This window comes from Pieris napi, chromosome 13 (genome assembly GCF_905475465.1).
Source record: "Pieris napi chromosome 13, ilPieNapi1.2, whole genome shotgun sequence".
NCBI classification, from domain to species: domain Eukaryota; kingdom Metazoa; phylum Arthropoda; class Insecta; order Lepidoptera; family Pieridae; genus Pieris; species Pieris napi.
The window spans coordinates 8446011-8462462 of record NC_062246.1 but is presented as its reverse complement, the minus strand read 5'-3'; the positions used below and the strand labels follow the sequence as shown (position 1 = coordinate 8462462).

Genomic DNA, 16452 nt, shown 5'->3' with positions numbered 1-16452 from the left:
ATTTGTGCAAATTTATTCCATAACCATTCCAAAATCTCAAAAATGCACAACGTTAATATTCAAGTTTTTACTTCTGACGGCACTCCCGGAGAGCCAGCCGTCGTTTTTTTTTTGCTAAATGAGGATGTTCGTCTAATAATGTAGCCACATCCGAACAACTTTCATTTTGCATATTAAATTTGACTGTTAAGACGACAGATAATGTTTTACAGAAAGTTGCGACTTTTCACTGCTACAATAATAATCATTCCCTAGTGAATTTAAAGGGTAAATACCCTTTCAACAGCAGCATTAGTCCCTGGACAACATGAGGAAATTTCCATAAAATCTTTTAAATTTTGATGTGGGATATGTTCTACTCTAAAATGCCGAAAGATCCCCATATTTTGTCAAGTTCTACTGTCTCATCGTTCCATTTCTTCATTTAAATATAAATTTACTCTTCGAATTTCTTCAAAGAGAAAATTTTCATGAATAACACTATCTTTTACTTCCTTCATTACAAATTCGACTGCTGAAGAAACTTCTTTCCATTCAATTTTTAGAAGGGTCCATTTGAAACAATTTAATGCTCTAAAGTTCATCACCCAATCCATTCACAATTTTATTAAAATTTTAAATTTCTTTTAAAAATTCTTTTTTTTATGCATTGTCAAAATAATATTAAATAATAAAATAATCTAAACAATGTTTTAGAAATACAAATGAGTATAAAATTCACGGGCGTGATATTCAAAAATAAAAATGCACTTCAGCTACAACTTAATAAATAAAACTAAACTTATTATTTCTATATAAAAACAAAGTTTTATATAAAAAATAAATAAATTAATTTTTCACGGGCGTGATATTCAAAAATAAAAATGCACTTCAGCTACAACTCAATAAATAAAACTAAACTTATTATTTCTATATAAAAACAATATTTTTATATGGATGTTTAATAAAAATACTTTTATTAATTAAATATCAATCGGAATCACAATTGTGGCAAACATAATTAAGAATACCTTCTGTACATTCTTCATGCGCCCACATTTTACATTCTGTGCATTGTATCCAGTTAACCTCGGTCTGCTTTCCGAATATCGTGACATACATACAAGGCAGTAGCACTACTCTTTTGATGATGATGATGCATTTTGCGTGTTCTCTTTTTTCCTGTTCCCAGCATTTGTTTTAGTCTCCCCTCCATGTAATCGTTTCATTACTTGTTTAGCTTTGGTGTGTTTCAATATATTTACATATTCTTTCCATACATTTTCAGGTGTATCTCTTAGATATCCTAGTTTTTCACCCTCTAATTGTTAGTTTCCTTGGAGGAGCTTTTGGTAGAGGTCGTACTGCTTCCGGCAAAAACATAATTCCTTGTTCTCTATAATTAAGAAACAAAATAATTAGATACATAAACTGTTTTAACCGTACCCACAAAAAAGTGTTTCAACCGTCCTGCAGCGTTCCTTATATAAAATCGTTCATAGCAAGCACTGTAATAAATTTGAATCAAATCTAATCATACAGCATTAATCGACAAACTTTAAAGAAAATAACACAAAAGTCTCAGTATGATACCTTTTATAGAATCATAGTAATTACAGAAAGAAACGAACAAAAAATAATGTGTTAGAAGTTGAGGTTTACAGATTACTGTATAAAACGCGTACCGGTATAAAATAAAAATAATCATTAATGTATTAAAAAAAACGGAAATTAAAATATTGAACTCTAGACGTCAGTATTTGACTTAAAACGGTTTCAGTTTAAACTAATCGAAGGTAACGTAGCCAGAATTTTAATAATATGACGTCTTCGCCTAGAAATTGCATCTACCCTCGAATTGTTCTGACAGTCTTTGGAATACATAGTTTTTTATAACTTGATCCACACACCATTTTTAACTCATGATACATACAAATCACTGTTTAAATTTAACACAAATCGCAGAATGATTACCGCATTTGTTTTACGTGTTTTCAGGATTAGTGCGACGCCATATTGCATAAAGAAGCGTTTTGGCGGGTGTAAAAACATTAATATTTAAATTAAATTTTTGAAACAAATCGTTAATTTTATTTATTTACACTTTGTTGCAAGAAATACATTACAATTAAATAAATAGGAAGGCAACATTCGGCCTTATCGCTCTCGAGCATTCTATTCCAATGTGTTAAACTAAATAAGGTGAACACAAGAAGTGCAAAACTACACAAGACAATGAAAAAGAGCATACGAATCACGATAATTTAGTTAGTACGTATGTTATTTATAGTCACTAAAAATATTTAAGATATTTTTTTTTTCTCAAATAACCTTAATAATAGATTGACATATTTAGTACTTTTGGGAACAACAACGTTCTAATCTTAATAAAAGTATGAAAATCTAAAAATTATTACTATCAAAACTGTTGTTGAGAAAGAGAAAATTGATTTTTTTTTGCACTCAAGTATGTGTCCGTAAGTCTGAAACGGGGGCAGCACCTTAATAATGGTGCAGGAAAGTAAAGGAAACACATATAGAAAAAACTACTTGAATTTTAACAAAAACAGGACCTTTATTGTTGAAGAGTTAGCCGTTAGCCGTTTAAAGCCTGCTGGTTTCGAGGCGACATAAGTAATATATTTTTATTATATAAATAAAAATAAGATAAAATAAATGAAATATTCACATAAATTAACTAAGGCTAGGTTATATACCTAACTATCGAAACGATCTACGTTATGTTAATATAATTTATATTAAAATAATGCACTATTTAGGAAGGAACATCTCCTTCCGTTAACAGTTAAAAATAAACAAAATGGCCCTTGAGATCGTTTATTGCCTTAAATAATATCTTAAAATATATCTTTGTAGGTATTTCAATAATTAATGTGAGGAATTTGGAAGTAGGAAACAAATACAAATAGGGTAACACTGTTTGTTTTTGACGTTTTGACAATTGTCAGTATTCAGAAAGCACAAAAATGGCGACTTCCGTTATCCGTAATGATGGCTGCTTTGTAAAATCATGGCTGACAACATATGCATGTTCCTGATTTTATGAAAACGGAAAACCTTCAGAAACTAAATTGAAATCAAAAGTCTGTGATCAAAAGGCTTGTAGCAGGTACTTCCATACTATATACAATTTTTAACTTTCAGTAATTTAAATGAATGAAATTTCAACTAACCATTTTAAGACTTAAGCTAAGCAAAATTAAATGTAAACCGCATTTATTTCTGATTTTCTGTCTTCTAGCGAAGTAAAAGATCACAATGTTATCTGAGAGGTAAATTTTTTGTCTTTTCTTCGTTTTATTTATATTTTAAATTGTTGTATATTACATAATGGTTAATTGTAGTTGTAAATTGTATAACTTAATAGTTAATTACATTATGTGTAAAACATTTTGGAGTAATAATATTTAAACAAAGCAGTTTTTACCATAACTTTTATTTGCTGGTTTCCAATTTTTTTAATATGCCAATTATTTTCTTAAACAATTCAAATAACATCAAGAAATAATAACATCTTATTATTATAGCTTATAATTATATTTCGTAATTTAAAAACTTCATGTTTTAATGTAAGAACTACAAATTCTTCTTAAAACATATTTTTCTAGGAGTGCAGATGGCCAAAAATTGCTATATTTGCAACAAGCAACATGGGGGTGTCGAGAAAACAAAAGTTAACATATTTGACACAAAGGTAATAAACTTGCAGATGAAATAGATTTGCAGCTAGTCTAATTTGCAAATCAGCATTATACAGATAAAATTTAAAATTTTCATACTCTATTAGTTAATTATTATTATGACGCTGTAGTCGGTTTGGTGAATAAGGCAATATCAGGAAGTACTATTTAAAATGAAAAACATATAATAGGCCATGACAGGACGCGGGTGAAAACGGATTTATTTTTAAAATTCTACAAAATACTGATAATTTTACAGACTCCAATATCAGACAAAAAGGTATCAGAATTATTATTTGATATATCTGGAATTGTAGTGCGAGAAAAATGCAAAGAACAAAATAATTTGTGTGCAAAATGTTATAAGAAAATCTTGGAATATGATTACCTACTGGCTAGGTAAGTGCTGTATAAATAAAATAAACCAATTGATTATAAATCAATTGTATGATATGCTAACACTTTTTAATTTAAGAGGAGTTTTATGAATGCATGCACCCAATGCATATTTATACCAGTAATAATAATAATAATTATTATTTGTGCTTTACATTGAACTTGTTTGGCTTTCCAATTATTTTAATTACCTTGTTTTAAAATAGTTTAGTAAATTACCTATTAAATTAAAATTAACAATTTTATATTTTTAGACTAAATGAAATGAAAACTGAAACTTCTAATAACATAAATCGTTCAGAAGACATTCGATTGAAAGAAGACGAAATAAAACTAGAGATTCAAAGTGATACAATAAAAAAAGAAGCAACATTTGAAAGGGATTTGAAGAAAAAAGTTCCCTTAGTGGTTCCTGCATCAAAATTAAAACCTCTTCCTCCTGGTTTTAATTTGAAATTGAGCAAATATTTGACTAAAACAAGTCCTGTTAAAACGGTATGTGTATTGTATTTATTTGGTATTCCTAGAGCTATATCATAATAACATTTTAGAAAATAATAATACTTACATTGTGGTTGAAAACTGATGCTAAAGGTTTTGTTGCCCTAAATACAGAAATAGATTTGGAAAGATCTGTGTTAAGCTCCATAAGGTTACGGGCCTAGGTTTTCTATAACATCTTTTAGTGATTATTTTATTTTAAAGACTGACAAATTTAGTCTTGTTATGGTTTCAAATCAAAATAATCATAAACACAATACATATGTAAAATAATATTTGATTTTCAGGAAAAATTAACAACTGAAGTACAAGTGCAAAATAAAACAACACAAAATATGGATTATGAAGTACCACTTATTCTGCCTAATCAGTTAACAACATTGTTAAATAATAAACAAATTAGTTTTAATGATTTTGTTGTTGTCAAAGAAAAGGATGATGACAATAATGATGATCGCCCTATGGAGATTGATGAAGGTAAACAAATATATTTATAAAGTGGCCAGATTGTAAAATTGATCATGAATTTTTAATCTTTTAAGCTTTTGCTACACTAGCGGAAAGGACTAACATTTCATGCAATTGCAAATACCAGCCATAACATATGACGCTAACTAAACCATTATCTCTCTCTATAATAATTACCTTTATAAATTTATTAAATTTTCATGATAAATAAAATAAGCCCGATTTTGTTCTTGCAGATGCAGTAATAATGGAAACCGAGAATGGTATAATCAGTGTTGTGTCCCATCAGAAGTTTTTGTATGGCAATTCTGAGATAGCACTAGTAATGCCTGACGGAGATGTCTTGGATCAACATCATGATGATGGGCAGGGTAATATTTTTATAAATAGTATTAATTTTTTATGTTTTTTAAAATAGTTTATTTACTAAACTCAAATATATATATTACATATTCATTGTTCATTATATTATATATATACGAATCTGATCCTTCAATACTGATTTTTTTTAAAACTTTTATCATTTTAACAAAGGAATGCTTTTGATTATATGCAATAAATCATAATATACAGGGTGGCCAAAAAGTCGTTGTTATATTTAAAACCTATTCATTGGAAAAGAACTTAAACTTATAACTATCTGATCTACATTAATCTCTAAGTTATAAGCAACAGAATAATTAAAATGACATTCAAAGAGAAACATTTTATAATGACCATTTATGTAATATGTTTTTCCAGATTCAAACTCTGATCATATCGAGTTGCAAGTTTCGGGTGATGAAGAAACAGCCAAGGCTATAATAGCTGCAACTAATGAACAAGGTGAGACTCTCATCCCTGAGGTCGTAGGTTCGATCCCTGGCTGTGCACCAATGGACTTATATTTTATGTGCGCATTTAACATTCGCTCGAACGGTGAAGGAAAACATCGTGAGGAAACCGACATGTCTTAGACCCAAAAAGTCCAAGGCGTGTGTCAGGCACAGGAGGCTGATTACTATTAGATTGAAAAACTTGCCTATTACTATTAGATTGAAAAATAATCATGAAACAGTGAATCTGTTGAAAATCTGAGGCCCAGACCTAAAAGAGGTTGTAGCACCACTGATTTTTTTAATGAACTTAACTAACTAATGAATTTTTAGAAAGTGTGGGTAGATGACATTATTAATGTTATAAAGCTGAAGTGATTGTTTCTTCTGATCTCAGAAAATATTTTGGGTCGAATTGGCTTTCTATAAGCACCTTATCAACTCGGATAAACGCTATTATATTTATTTTTACACAGAACAAATAAAGTTTATTTTTTTAAGTAATAAATAGGAGGCAAATGGGCAGGAGACTCACCTGATATTAAGTGATACCGCCGCCCATGGGCACACAGATTGCCAGAAGGCTCGCAAGTGCGTTCCTACTCCCCTCATATTGTTAATTTTTTTCATTGCATTACAGTTATGATATTTTTCGTCATATTAAATATATTTTTTGTTAAAATTGGATTTTAGGTGGAACATTTATAAAGGTCGGAAGCGGTGAGATGTACGAAGTGAAGTCAGTCGAAAGTAAGATCAATGACGTTAGCCAATCGACGGAAGACATTTTGAGGGTGAGATTTGATTTTAAACTTTATTTAGTCGCTGGTTTCTTTATATAATAGGTTATATTAATAATCCCCTTTTCAGCTGGACGAAAACATGGTGGAAGTGGATGGAGATAAATTCAAATGTCTATTTTGTGAGAGGATCAATAAAAATGGTTAGTATTAATACAAGGAATATTATTAAGTTAATATTTAATTGATATTTAATGAAATATCATTCCATTACATTAATATTAAATAATTTTTGAATTTTTTTAAAACATTTTTCTACCGATGCTTAAATAGATAATATTTGTTATTCAGACTGATTCTAAGGTGGATTATTTATATTGATAATCACTGAACCTAGATCTAATAGAATGCACACTCTGTGTTCTATATATGTATTAGGGAGCGTTCAACTATTACGTCACGCAATTTTTGTAGATTATTAATCCCCCCCCCCCCCCCAATGTAACGCGCCGTAACGTTCTTCTGTATCCAATAGTAACAATTTTCGTGACCACCCAGTGACTCTTTAAACCTAAAAGTTACCATTATGTGGTGTAAAGTACTGGAAAGTCGAAAATAATATTAATAATAACGCGTAATTCAATCCCCGCCCCGCATCGTAACGTTTCACAAAAGGACCCCACCCAAAATTCGTTACGTAATACTTGGACGTACCCTTATATGATATCCGTGATACTACAATGGGACAGATGTTCGACAACCGGACAAACCGAGATATAATTTTTTTTTTTTTTTCAGAGAATGCGGATCCAGTGACGGGCGATGCGGAATGGATGATGCTCCATTTGAAGGCTATTCACTCGGCTCGCTTGTACTTATGCAATTGTGGCGCTATTATACGAAAAAGGGTGGATTTTAGCGCACATATAGGTATGATATATATAATATTACTTTTCATATCAATGCGGGAAGTTATATATGTTTCCTTTATAACGGTCCTATATGTTTTGGTGTAAAAAATATCATAAAGTATAAATCAGCATACATACTATGTAAAACATTTTTAAAGTATAAGGTTTGATATGAATATTTTTTAGAAAAAAACAAATCGCTTGATATGTTGCTAAGCTCAATACTGAAAAACGGCTGGACCAAATCGATATTTTTATTTATTGATTGCTTGAATGAAGTATGAGAAAGATTTTTTATGGAGAGAAAAAAATATGAAAAATTTAGTTTTTAAGAACTTTTTCCAAAACTTTGTACCTACTACAAAGGTTGCTGTAGTGTAGTATTATATAATTAGTTTGATTTTCAGAACAACACGCGAATTCGAATAGTGTCATAAGCCCAGAAACTGCGGAGAAACTAAGCAAACTTCATGAATGTGGAATTTGTAAGAAGAAATTCAGGTAATTCTCAAAATAGCTTGATTTGTGACCAACCAAACAATTTTCTAAATTGACGGTATTTTATGAATGTATCAAAAAATTTATTGACGTTTAAATAAAATGGTTGTTTAATCATATTTAATGTGAGATAGTAATCATTAAAAAGTTTGTTATTAAAATTACAAAAAAAAGTGTGTGTACTTATGTACACGGGTAAGAAGTTATACGTCTTTGGCGTTACAAGATAAAAATCTTTTCAAAAACTTTATTCTACGTTTATACAAAAAACGACACTAACAAGAAATAACTAAAATGTTGCCTATAGCTAACTTCAGGGTGTCGGTTTTTGTAACTGTGTGCACGCGCATCGTAAAAATTTACTCTCATCATTTTTCCCCAACGCGCCAAAAGGGAGCGGTCAAGTATTACGTAACGAATTTTGGGCGGGGGGTTCCTTTTGTAAAACGTTACGATACGAGGCGGCGATTGAATTACGCGTTATTGTTAATATTATTTTCGACTTTCCAGTACTTTACACCACATAATGGTAACTTACCACTGGTCACGAAACGTTTTACTATTGGGTACAGAAAAACGTTACGGCGCATTACATGGGGGGGGGGGGGTGATCAATAATCTCCAAAAATTGCGTGACGTAATAAACGTTGGTGCGGTGCCTGCCCTTTTTCATGTCCTTTAATCCATATTTCAGTTCCCGTCTCGTCCTATCCGGTCACATGAACTCCCACACGGGCGAGCGTCCGTACACGTGCGACATATGCGATCGTTCCTTTGCATCGCGCTATACGCGACAAGCGCATATGAAGACGCATACTGTAAGTACTTGTACATTTTCTTCTCTCTTTATACAATGCCCATGGACATTGGACACTCGTAGGCTAAGTCGAAACTTAGTATTACTAAATATGTGTAATTTTGTATTGACAATAATTAGTATTGACTCTAAATATTACCTATGTAAGAAAATTTTGAGTGCGTTGCCGTCATTTAATTCATTTATTATTCGTAACTTGCTGAGGCCCCACCATGATGATGGTATAATAATCCTCATTGGACCAAAAATAAATAATTAATTTGAATACATAATTTATAATTGTTAAATTATAATTAAATCTTGTTTATCTCCGATATGCGTTATATATATACGTTTTACAAGAATTAGTATTTAGGTTCAAATATATTGTAAAAACCTTTATATAATCTCATTCGGTAATATTCTAAGTATGAAATGAAATAGGTACAAACTTTTATTGGCATATTTTATTTACATATTTCTTTAAGAAAATTAAATAAAGCATTATTTTCCTAACAAATTCTTTAAAAATATGTTTTTAATTATTAAAGTACAATGTGTCCCGACAAAGGAGGTTTCAATTCAATTTAAGTACACATTATCTGTGGTGAGCGCGCTGTTTCCGAGCCAATAGACCAATAATAGACTTTTGTTTCTTTTATATTAATTTAATGTAGCTACCTATAGCCATGAGATTAAATAAAGTAGTGTATGCAACAGCATATAATTAGGTATTAAAACACTCTTATTTTGATGTTAGTTTGTGAAACTACACTCACGTTTTAATACCCTCTATTAAATACACTTTTTCAGGACCGGCCGCGTCCATACATATGCAATCAATGCGGGAAAGCATTTTTGACGCCCCACAATCTACAACATCATGAAAAGATACATTCCGGTACTAAGGACTTCGTTTGTAAATGTTGTGGTGAGATTTTTTTTTAATTTGGTTGTCTTGATAAATTAATTATTGCGATAAAATGTTATATAATTGTAAATGTTATTTGGCGTTAGGTAACTATTGACTAAATGTAATAAGTAATTATTAGTCCGCCTTTTTTAATACAGGTAAAGCATTCGGCTCCCAACATAACCTCGAAGTACACGGCGTGATACACACCGGAGTTAAACCGTTCGTGTGTACAGTCTGCGACAAAGGTTTTGCCCGTCGCGCTGAAGTCAAGGATCATATGAGAATACATACAGGTGAGTACTGAAAATGTTAATATCTGTGACAGAAGGGGGAAACCCTTAATTATAAAATAGTTTTTAAATATTATTTTCAACCAAAAATCGAAAATTGAAAGTGCTTACAACAAAATTTTAATAAGCTTTTGACGGACAAACGTTTCAAAATCAATTACTTTGAAAAAGTTTATAAGATTGTATGTAAAACAATTTTAATAAAATAGAGATGCAAACGACCGGACGGCCATAAAGGAAATTCATACGATTTTATATAGTACTAGCTGTTCCCTGCCGCGCTTCGCTGTGGCACATTGTAATTGAATGGTTGAGAAATGAGAAACAAAGCAAATACAACATTTCATAAAAGTTTAATTTTGCAATACTTGTGGAAAAAAAAAGAAAAAACAAAAAAAAAATAACAATCTTTGATGTGGATTATATATCATGCTAAAATTTCAGATGCATAACTTTTTGAGCTTTTGAACCAACATAACATTTATATATACATATATATATATATATACTAGCAGACTCGGCCAAGCGTTGCTGTGGCTAATGTTTTTGTTATATTACATAGTAGTCAACTATTCAAGGGAAACGGTAGGAGAACGTATGAGAAAGGTAGATAGCTTATGTGAAACGTTGATACTTATAACACAGCGCCATCTGTTAGAATTGTATCAAATAATAAACAAATATTTTGCAATAAAATAATATTGCGACAATAATTTGAGATTTAAACTACCCTATCTTTTAAGTTGGATCAAACTACACACGGTGTGCAAATTTGATTGATATCGGTTCGGTAGTTTAGGAGTCCATTGAGGACAAACATTGTGACACGAGATTTATATATATTAAGATATATTATACAAGTACTCTTTTTACAATGACACGCAAAACGTAAAAATCCCATTACATATTTTTTGCATTTACAGGAGAGAGACCATTTGAATGCGAAACGTGTGGAGCGCGTTTCTCCCAGAGATCGAATCTACACTCTCATAGAAGGGCGACCCATCTTCAAGACAAGCGACACGAATGTCCACATTGCCCCAAGCGATTTAAACGACGACGGTATGTGAAATGTTATGTTAAATTTGTGCTTTGCGCCATCTATTTTATAATTTAAGAAAGAAAGATTTTTACCCTATTTTTTACTTTTTACAATATTTCTGAATTGATTCGTAAAATACTGGTTAGCAGCACATATTTCAAAGACATAATTGAAATGAAACTTCTTTAGAATCGTTGTGATTTCAAACCGGATGCAACGGAAAAAGCGACAGTAAAAAGAGACAGACGCATAAATTCGTAGGATTTAGCGTTGGAGAGAATGAGATGGGAAGAATTGTGCAGTGTATAAACTTTCAATTGGCGTTCATTTTCATTCATTTCATCATTTTCTGAATTAAAAAAATTTTACCAGGGACTAAATCTGATAATGAAATTTTCTAAAAAATTTCCCATGTAGTCTTATCCTATAATATAAAATGTGTGAAATAAAATATCATTTCTTTTTATTTTTTTTTAACTGTGTAATAATCGTATAGTAACAGTTTGAAACAAAATGTATTCTTTAAAAAAGTCATTTTGGGTCAGATTTCTCAGATATTCGATGTTTAAGATTTAGCATAACAGGCGCTTTACTAAACAAATTAATTTTTAGATTATTAGAATACCACATAAAGTCCACTCACACGGGCGAGCGTCCGTTGCAGTGCACCGTGTGTGACGCTACCTTTATATATCCCGAACATCACAAGAAGCATATGCGTATTCATACCGGAGAAAAACCTTTTGTATGCGAGGTACGTAAAACATTATTTACGCGATCAAATATTTTAATAATAATAATATAGAATTTACATTAATTTAATTTAAATATCGAATAATAAACAAACAATAAATATACGATATTTATCGAAAAACCTTTAAAAAGTTAGACATAACTTATTGTTATTTAATGTTAAATATATGTCTGTATGTATTTTTTATACCGGTTACCAAATTTATTCATGTAATTCATTTATGTAATGGTTACCATGTTTGACTGCAGATTAGGTCTCAGGTTCAAATCTCGCCAAAAATATATAAATAACATTGCGAATATACTTAGAAAAAATTAAGGTTAATTATCTGTTCCAGTATATAGCATAAAATGCTTAACTGAAATTTCAAGGTTTTTAACAGGATATCCGATAGATATAAGACGATAGGTATGAATAATCGAAGAAGTAAAATAGATTATAAATAAACGAATCAGAAATCTTTATTTATTATTAAATAGCTGCCCTCGCGACCTTCTTTTCGCCTTAATGTGATGATTTACTTATACTACCTTTTTAGTAGCTATATACCAACATTTGGGACATATTGCTATGCTACCCCATAGACTGATCACTTTTCCAAAATAAAAACCTAAAGTTACTAAATAAAAGTAATTTAAAAAAATATATATTTTCCCAAGGTTTTTTAAAAGTCCAAAGAATAAAAAAAAACAATTGAATTGGCCCCGCTATCTTCGAGTTTAGCACTAAGCGACATATTTTGCGATTTTATTTATATAGATAATTATAAAATGCGTAGCCAAATTGCAGTCAATAGCGAGTACGTACAAGAAGTAAAATATCAAATATTTGCGTCTACAAGGCGTAATGTCCATTATATTTGTGCTAGCTATTCCAAAAAACACATTGCTTAAATATTTCCATATTAAATACAAATATATTTTTTACAGGTGTGCGGTAAGGGGTTCAATTCCCGCGACAACAGAAACGTACATCGGTTCACACATAGTGACCGGAAACCGTACGAATGTGTGCTATGCGGTGCCGGGTATATGAGGAAAAATCAACTTTACCAACATATGAATGTTACGGTAAGTCAAAGTAGTTAAACCATTCTCGCATCGGTCGGGAATATGATGGGGTTCTTCGACGGTAAGGTGGACTTGTTTTGGAAAATTTTAGTGTACTAAGAAACCTTTGTATGAAACTTACTATAAATCTTAAGACTTTTTTTTTTAGAAGTGAAGGCAAAGGGCGAGATGGCTTAGGTGTGATGTTGAGTGATATTCCCATGGACATTCAATGCCAGTAGGCTCGCAAGTGCGTTACCGGCCTTTTAGGAATACTTAAGAATAATTAAATGATTTAATGTCTATCTTTTTACACTATGTTTCATGACTAAAATGTTCTTTTAATATTATAAATCGCCTAACAATTTAGACGTACCATCACAATGTCGTTTAATAAAAACGTAAAAAGATTATGTATCTTTTGTAAGATATCTATGTAATAATGGTAAATTTTGATTTCAGGGCCATCTATCGGAGTCTATTGTTGTGAACCAACCGAGAGTCACACAGATCGAAGATGAGGTACTTTTTATTTGAATTAGCTGTTTTATAAATACATATAGTACATATAGTGAAACGTATATTAAAATCTTTTCAGGAATCAAAAATCCAGTCTGTTATCATAAGCGGGGACGGCAAAGATAGTAAAATATTGGAGACGGTAAGTTTCATATTTCTCTCATGGAGTTTGTTTTTAATTAGTAGATTTCAATAGGTATATAAATATAAATTTTCTTTTGAGCGAATGTTTAGCTATGGCGAATTTAAATCTGTCCCTTGATTTTAAAGAAAAATTAATTACAAAAAAAGGCTTTAGATGTAGCGGCGAGTTATAGCGACTGTTTTTCATGAATCATTTAAATTCCTATAAACCTCATGCAGACATTGCGACCGCGATCGGCTCCAAAGACTCAAAGAGCTTTATAATCTTTTATTTACAATATTGACTACGTACACGCTTACCTACCTAGCGAACGCGTACGTTTCGGAGTTTAATTTATGATGATATTCTGGTAGGGACTCAGATATGTCTGTATCTCTTTACCTTTGCATGTAAGGATGTTCCGAAATAACGACTACGTTAGAGTGTTCCCTTCCTCATCGATATAGGCTAAACCATCTAATATATAAAATTCTCGTGTCGCGGTGTTTGTAGTAAACTCCTCCGAAACGGCTTGACCGATTCTCATGAAATTTTGTGTGCATATTGGGTATGTCTGAGAATCGGACATCTATTTTTCATCCCCCTAAATGCTAAGGGTATTCCACCCCTAATTTTTTTTTTAATTTTTTGATATTTTTTTTTTATGATACATACAGCATTAAACCTTACCCGTAATTTTCACCCCTCTACGATCAACCCCTATTTTTTATTATAATTGATAATGGCAGAACGACGTTTGCCGGATCAGCTAGATTGTATATATATTTATGAAATTTTTCATAACTCTTATTAGTTCTTAAAACTAAGATTCAGTCAATAAACGAAAAAGATAAGACTTTTTGACAACATATTAATAAAAAAAATCTTGTAATTTCAGGTGTACGAAAGTGATTTACAAACTTTAGCCGCAGACGCAGAAAACGTTGGTAAGTTATCGTTTGCTTATATAAGGTAATTGTAATTTAAAAATATTAATTAAAACTATAATGTTTCAGTGGTGACGCAAACCGCAACTCCGAGCCAATATATCTTAGCCACAGGTATGTTCAAATTGTATTTTAAACAAATCACTGCGATGACGTCATACATGAAACTTATATAGAACTTCTCGGCCTTAGCCACAAGATATTCTTTAAGCAGTGCTGACGTCATATGTATGTCGTACGAAATTGTCATACTAAGTCTAAAAATCTTTAGTTGCGAATCGCTCCGCCATCTGTCATAAATTTATAGTGAACTTAATTTGTGTTAATAAAAATTGCTTTGGAAATGTCATTAAAATAAATTTAATTTCGATAAAAAAAATTGTAGTCGTAAAAAAATACTGTCCCAGACTTTTTAAAACTAGAATGATGTATTTTTGCTTACCTTTCATCTAAACCGCTAAAAAGGAATATATTTTCGTTTTTAGAAAAATTTTCATGAATCTACTTCTATCAGTAGTAGCACTATTAGTACATACTAGTACTAAAGCTGTATACTAGTACAGTATACAGCCTTTTTTCTATATATTGGGCTAAAATAGATTTTTAATACAAATCAGTTGTTCGTGAAATTAGCGCGCTCAAACAAGCGTTATAATATAAGTATAGATAAATCGAAATCTCTTTTTGGTTCTCTCGGACCTATTAACTGTTTTATATATATTATATGCGTGTATATATACCACATGAGAATATATTATAATTACAGGAACTAAAACAATGGACGAGATACAAGAATGTGAAACTGTGGACGATGATTGTACATTTATTTCTATAGGTATGTTCTTTCAAATGACTAAAGTCCATATTCTAAAACGTATCTCAAGCCTAGATCTCGTCTTGAGCGCTAACAAAAATGTCAAAACTCACACAGATTTTTTTTCCAGTTTCTAGAATACGCCTACGGGATTATCCTATTGTTTATGTTTGAAACTCCTGTTTGTTGTATGAAATATCTATAGAGGATTATTTAAAAAAAAATATATAAATTTTAATATTAAATTTCAGAAAATCTAGAACAAGCAGCTCAGATTGACGGTACCGTCTTGGAAAATCTCACATCTGATCAACTTGAACAAGCTCATGTAAGTGACTTAATATTTAGCAAGCCGGTTTTAATTTAAAAATAATTTTATTTGATTTATACTTTTTGTTATAAATTAAGAAGGGTTTGAAATAATATTTTATAATATATTTAATTTTTTAACTATAAGTGAAACATCAGTAGATTTTTAATCATTTTAATAACATCAAAAATTTTCTTACGTGTTGAATTTTATAATAACATTATTTCTTATTATTATTTTTTTCAGTTACTAAGCGACGGTAATAACACGCTACGTTTAATTCAAATACAACTTGCTGATGGCGGTTGTGGGTGGGTTGCGGTCAGTCAGTAGTTCAAGATGATTTTAACAAGAAATGTCAAATGAGTGACAGCGAAACTTTCGTGAAGATTATTGACGTTGTCATTTGTCAAACGTCAATTGAGGAAACTGACGGAAAAGAGCGCATACAGCGACTGATAGGTTGACACGAGCGCAGTATTCTAGTTATCAGAAAAAGGCGGAAAGAAAAGACAGCGATTATACGAACTATTGTGAATAAGTTTAATCAAATTAATTAATAAACGATCAAATAAACAAAATAAAAAAAGGGTGCGTGTACTTATGTACGCGCGTAAGAAGTTATACTTCTTTGGCATTATTAAAAATAGTTTGTGATTGCATGCAAATAATTAATTACAATTAAATAATCCAAGACTGGAAAAGGAGTCATTATAGTCAATAAAGTTCAGTTTACATTTGAAAAATTAAATATTTTCTTATTATTCTCTTACATTAAGTGTAACATAAATTCTATTATTATTCGAATGTTGTTTTTAAATTATGTCCAATGCCGTAGCATCTGCATCAGCGTGGGCAACTTCATTCTGTTAATTTTGTGTC

At 30.9% G+C, this 16452-nt stretch overlaps 1 protein-coding gene across 2 annotated transcripts; it reads left to right on the top strand.

Moving 5' to 3' along the window:
• Positions 1-2967: 2967 nt before the first annotated feature.
• Positions 2968-16148, top strand: LOC125055516 (zinc finger protein 354A-like). Of its 2 annotated transcripts, XM_047657980.1 has the most exons (25): positions 2989-3109; positions 3242-3272; positions 3609-3694; positions 3940-4079; positions 4331-4571; positions 4865-5054; positions 5282-5416; positions 5787-5870; positions 6554-6654; positions 6731-6803; positions 7399-7530; positions 7919-8012; positions 8704-8827; positions 9619-9736; positions 9877-10014; positions 10935-11073; positions 11666-11807; positions 12737-12877; positions 13319-13378; positions 13455-13517; positions 14398-14446; positions 14516-14560; positions 15213-15281; positions 15512-15588; positions 15817-16148. In XM_047657980.1, exons 3-25 carry the CDS (start codon positions 3617-3619, stop codon positions 15901-15903), a joined length of 2520 nt encoding a protein of 839 aa, XP_047513936.1. In that variant the 5' UTR covers positions 2989-3109; positions 3242-3272; positions 3609-3616; the 3' UTR covers positions 15904-16148. The 2 variants fall into 2 exon arrangements, with proteins under 2 accessions (XP_047513937.1, XP_047513936.1); XM_047657981.1 differs by lacking the exon at positions 3242-3272 and having other exon boundaries at positions 2968-3109.
• The last annotated feature ends 304 nt before the right edge of the window (positions 16149-16452 follow it).

Coding starts and splice junctions, on each gene's coding strand:
- LOC125055516 (XM_047657981.1), top strand. CDS start 3,617: ATGGCCAAAAATTGCTATATTTGCAACAAGCAACATGGGGGTGTCGAG. Junction 4,080..4,330: donor TATGATTACCTACTGGCTAG/GTAAGTGCTGTA, acceptor TTATATTTTTAG/ACTAAATGAAATGAAAACTG. Junction 14,561..15,212: donor CCAATATATCTTAGCCACAG/GTATGTTCAAAT, acceptor TTATAATTACAG/GAACTAAAACAATGGACGAG.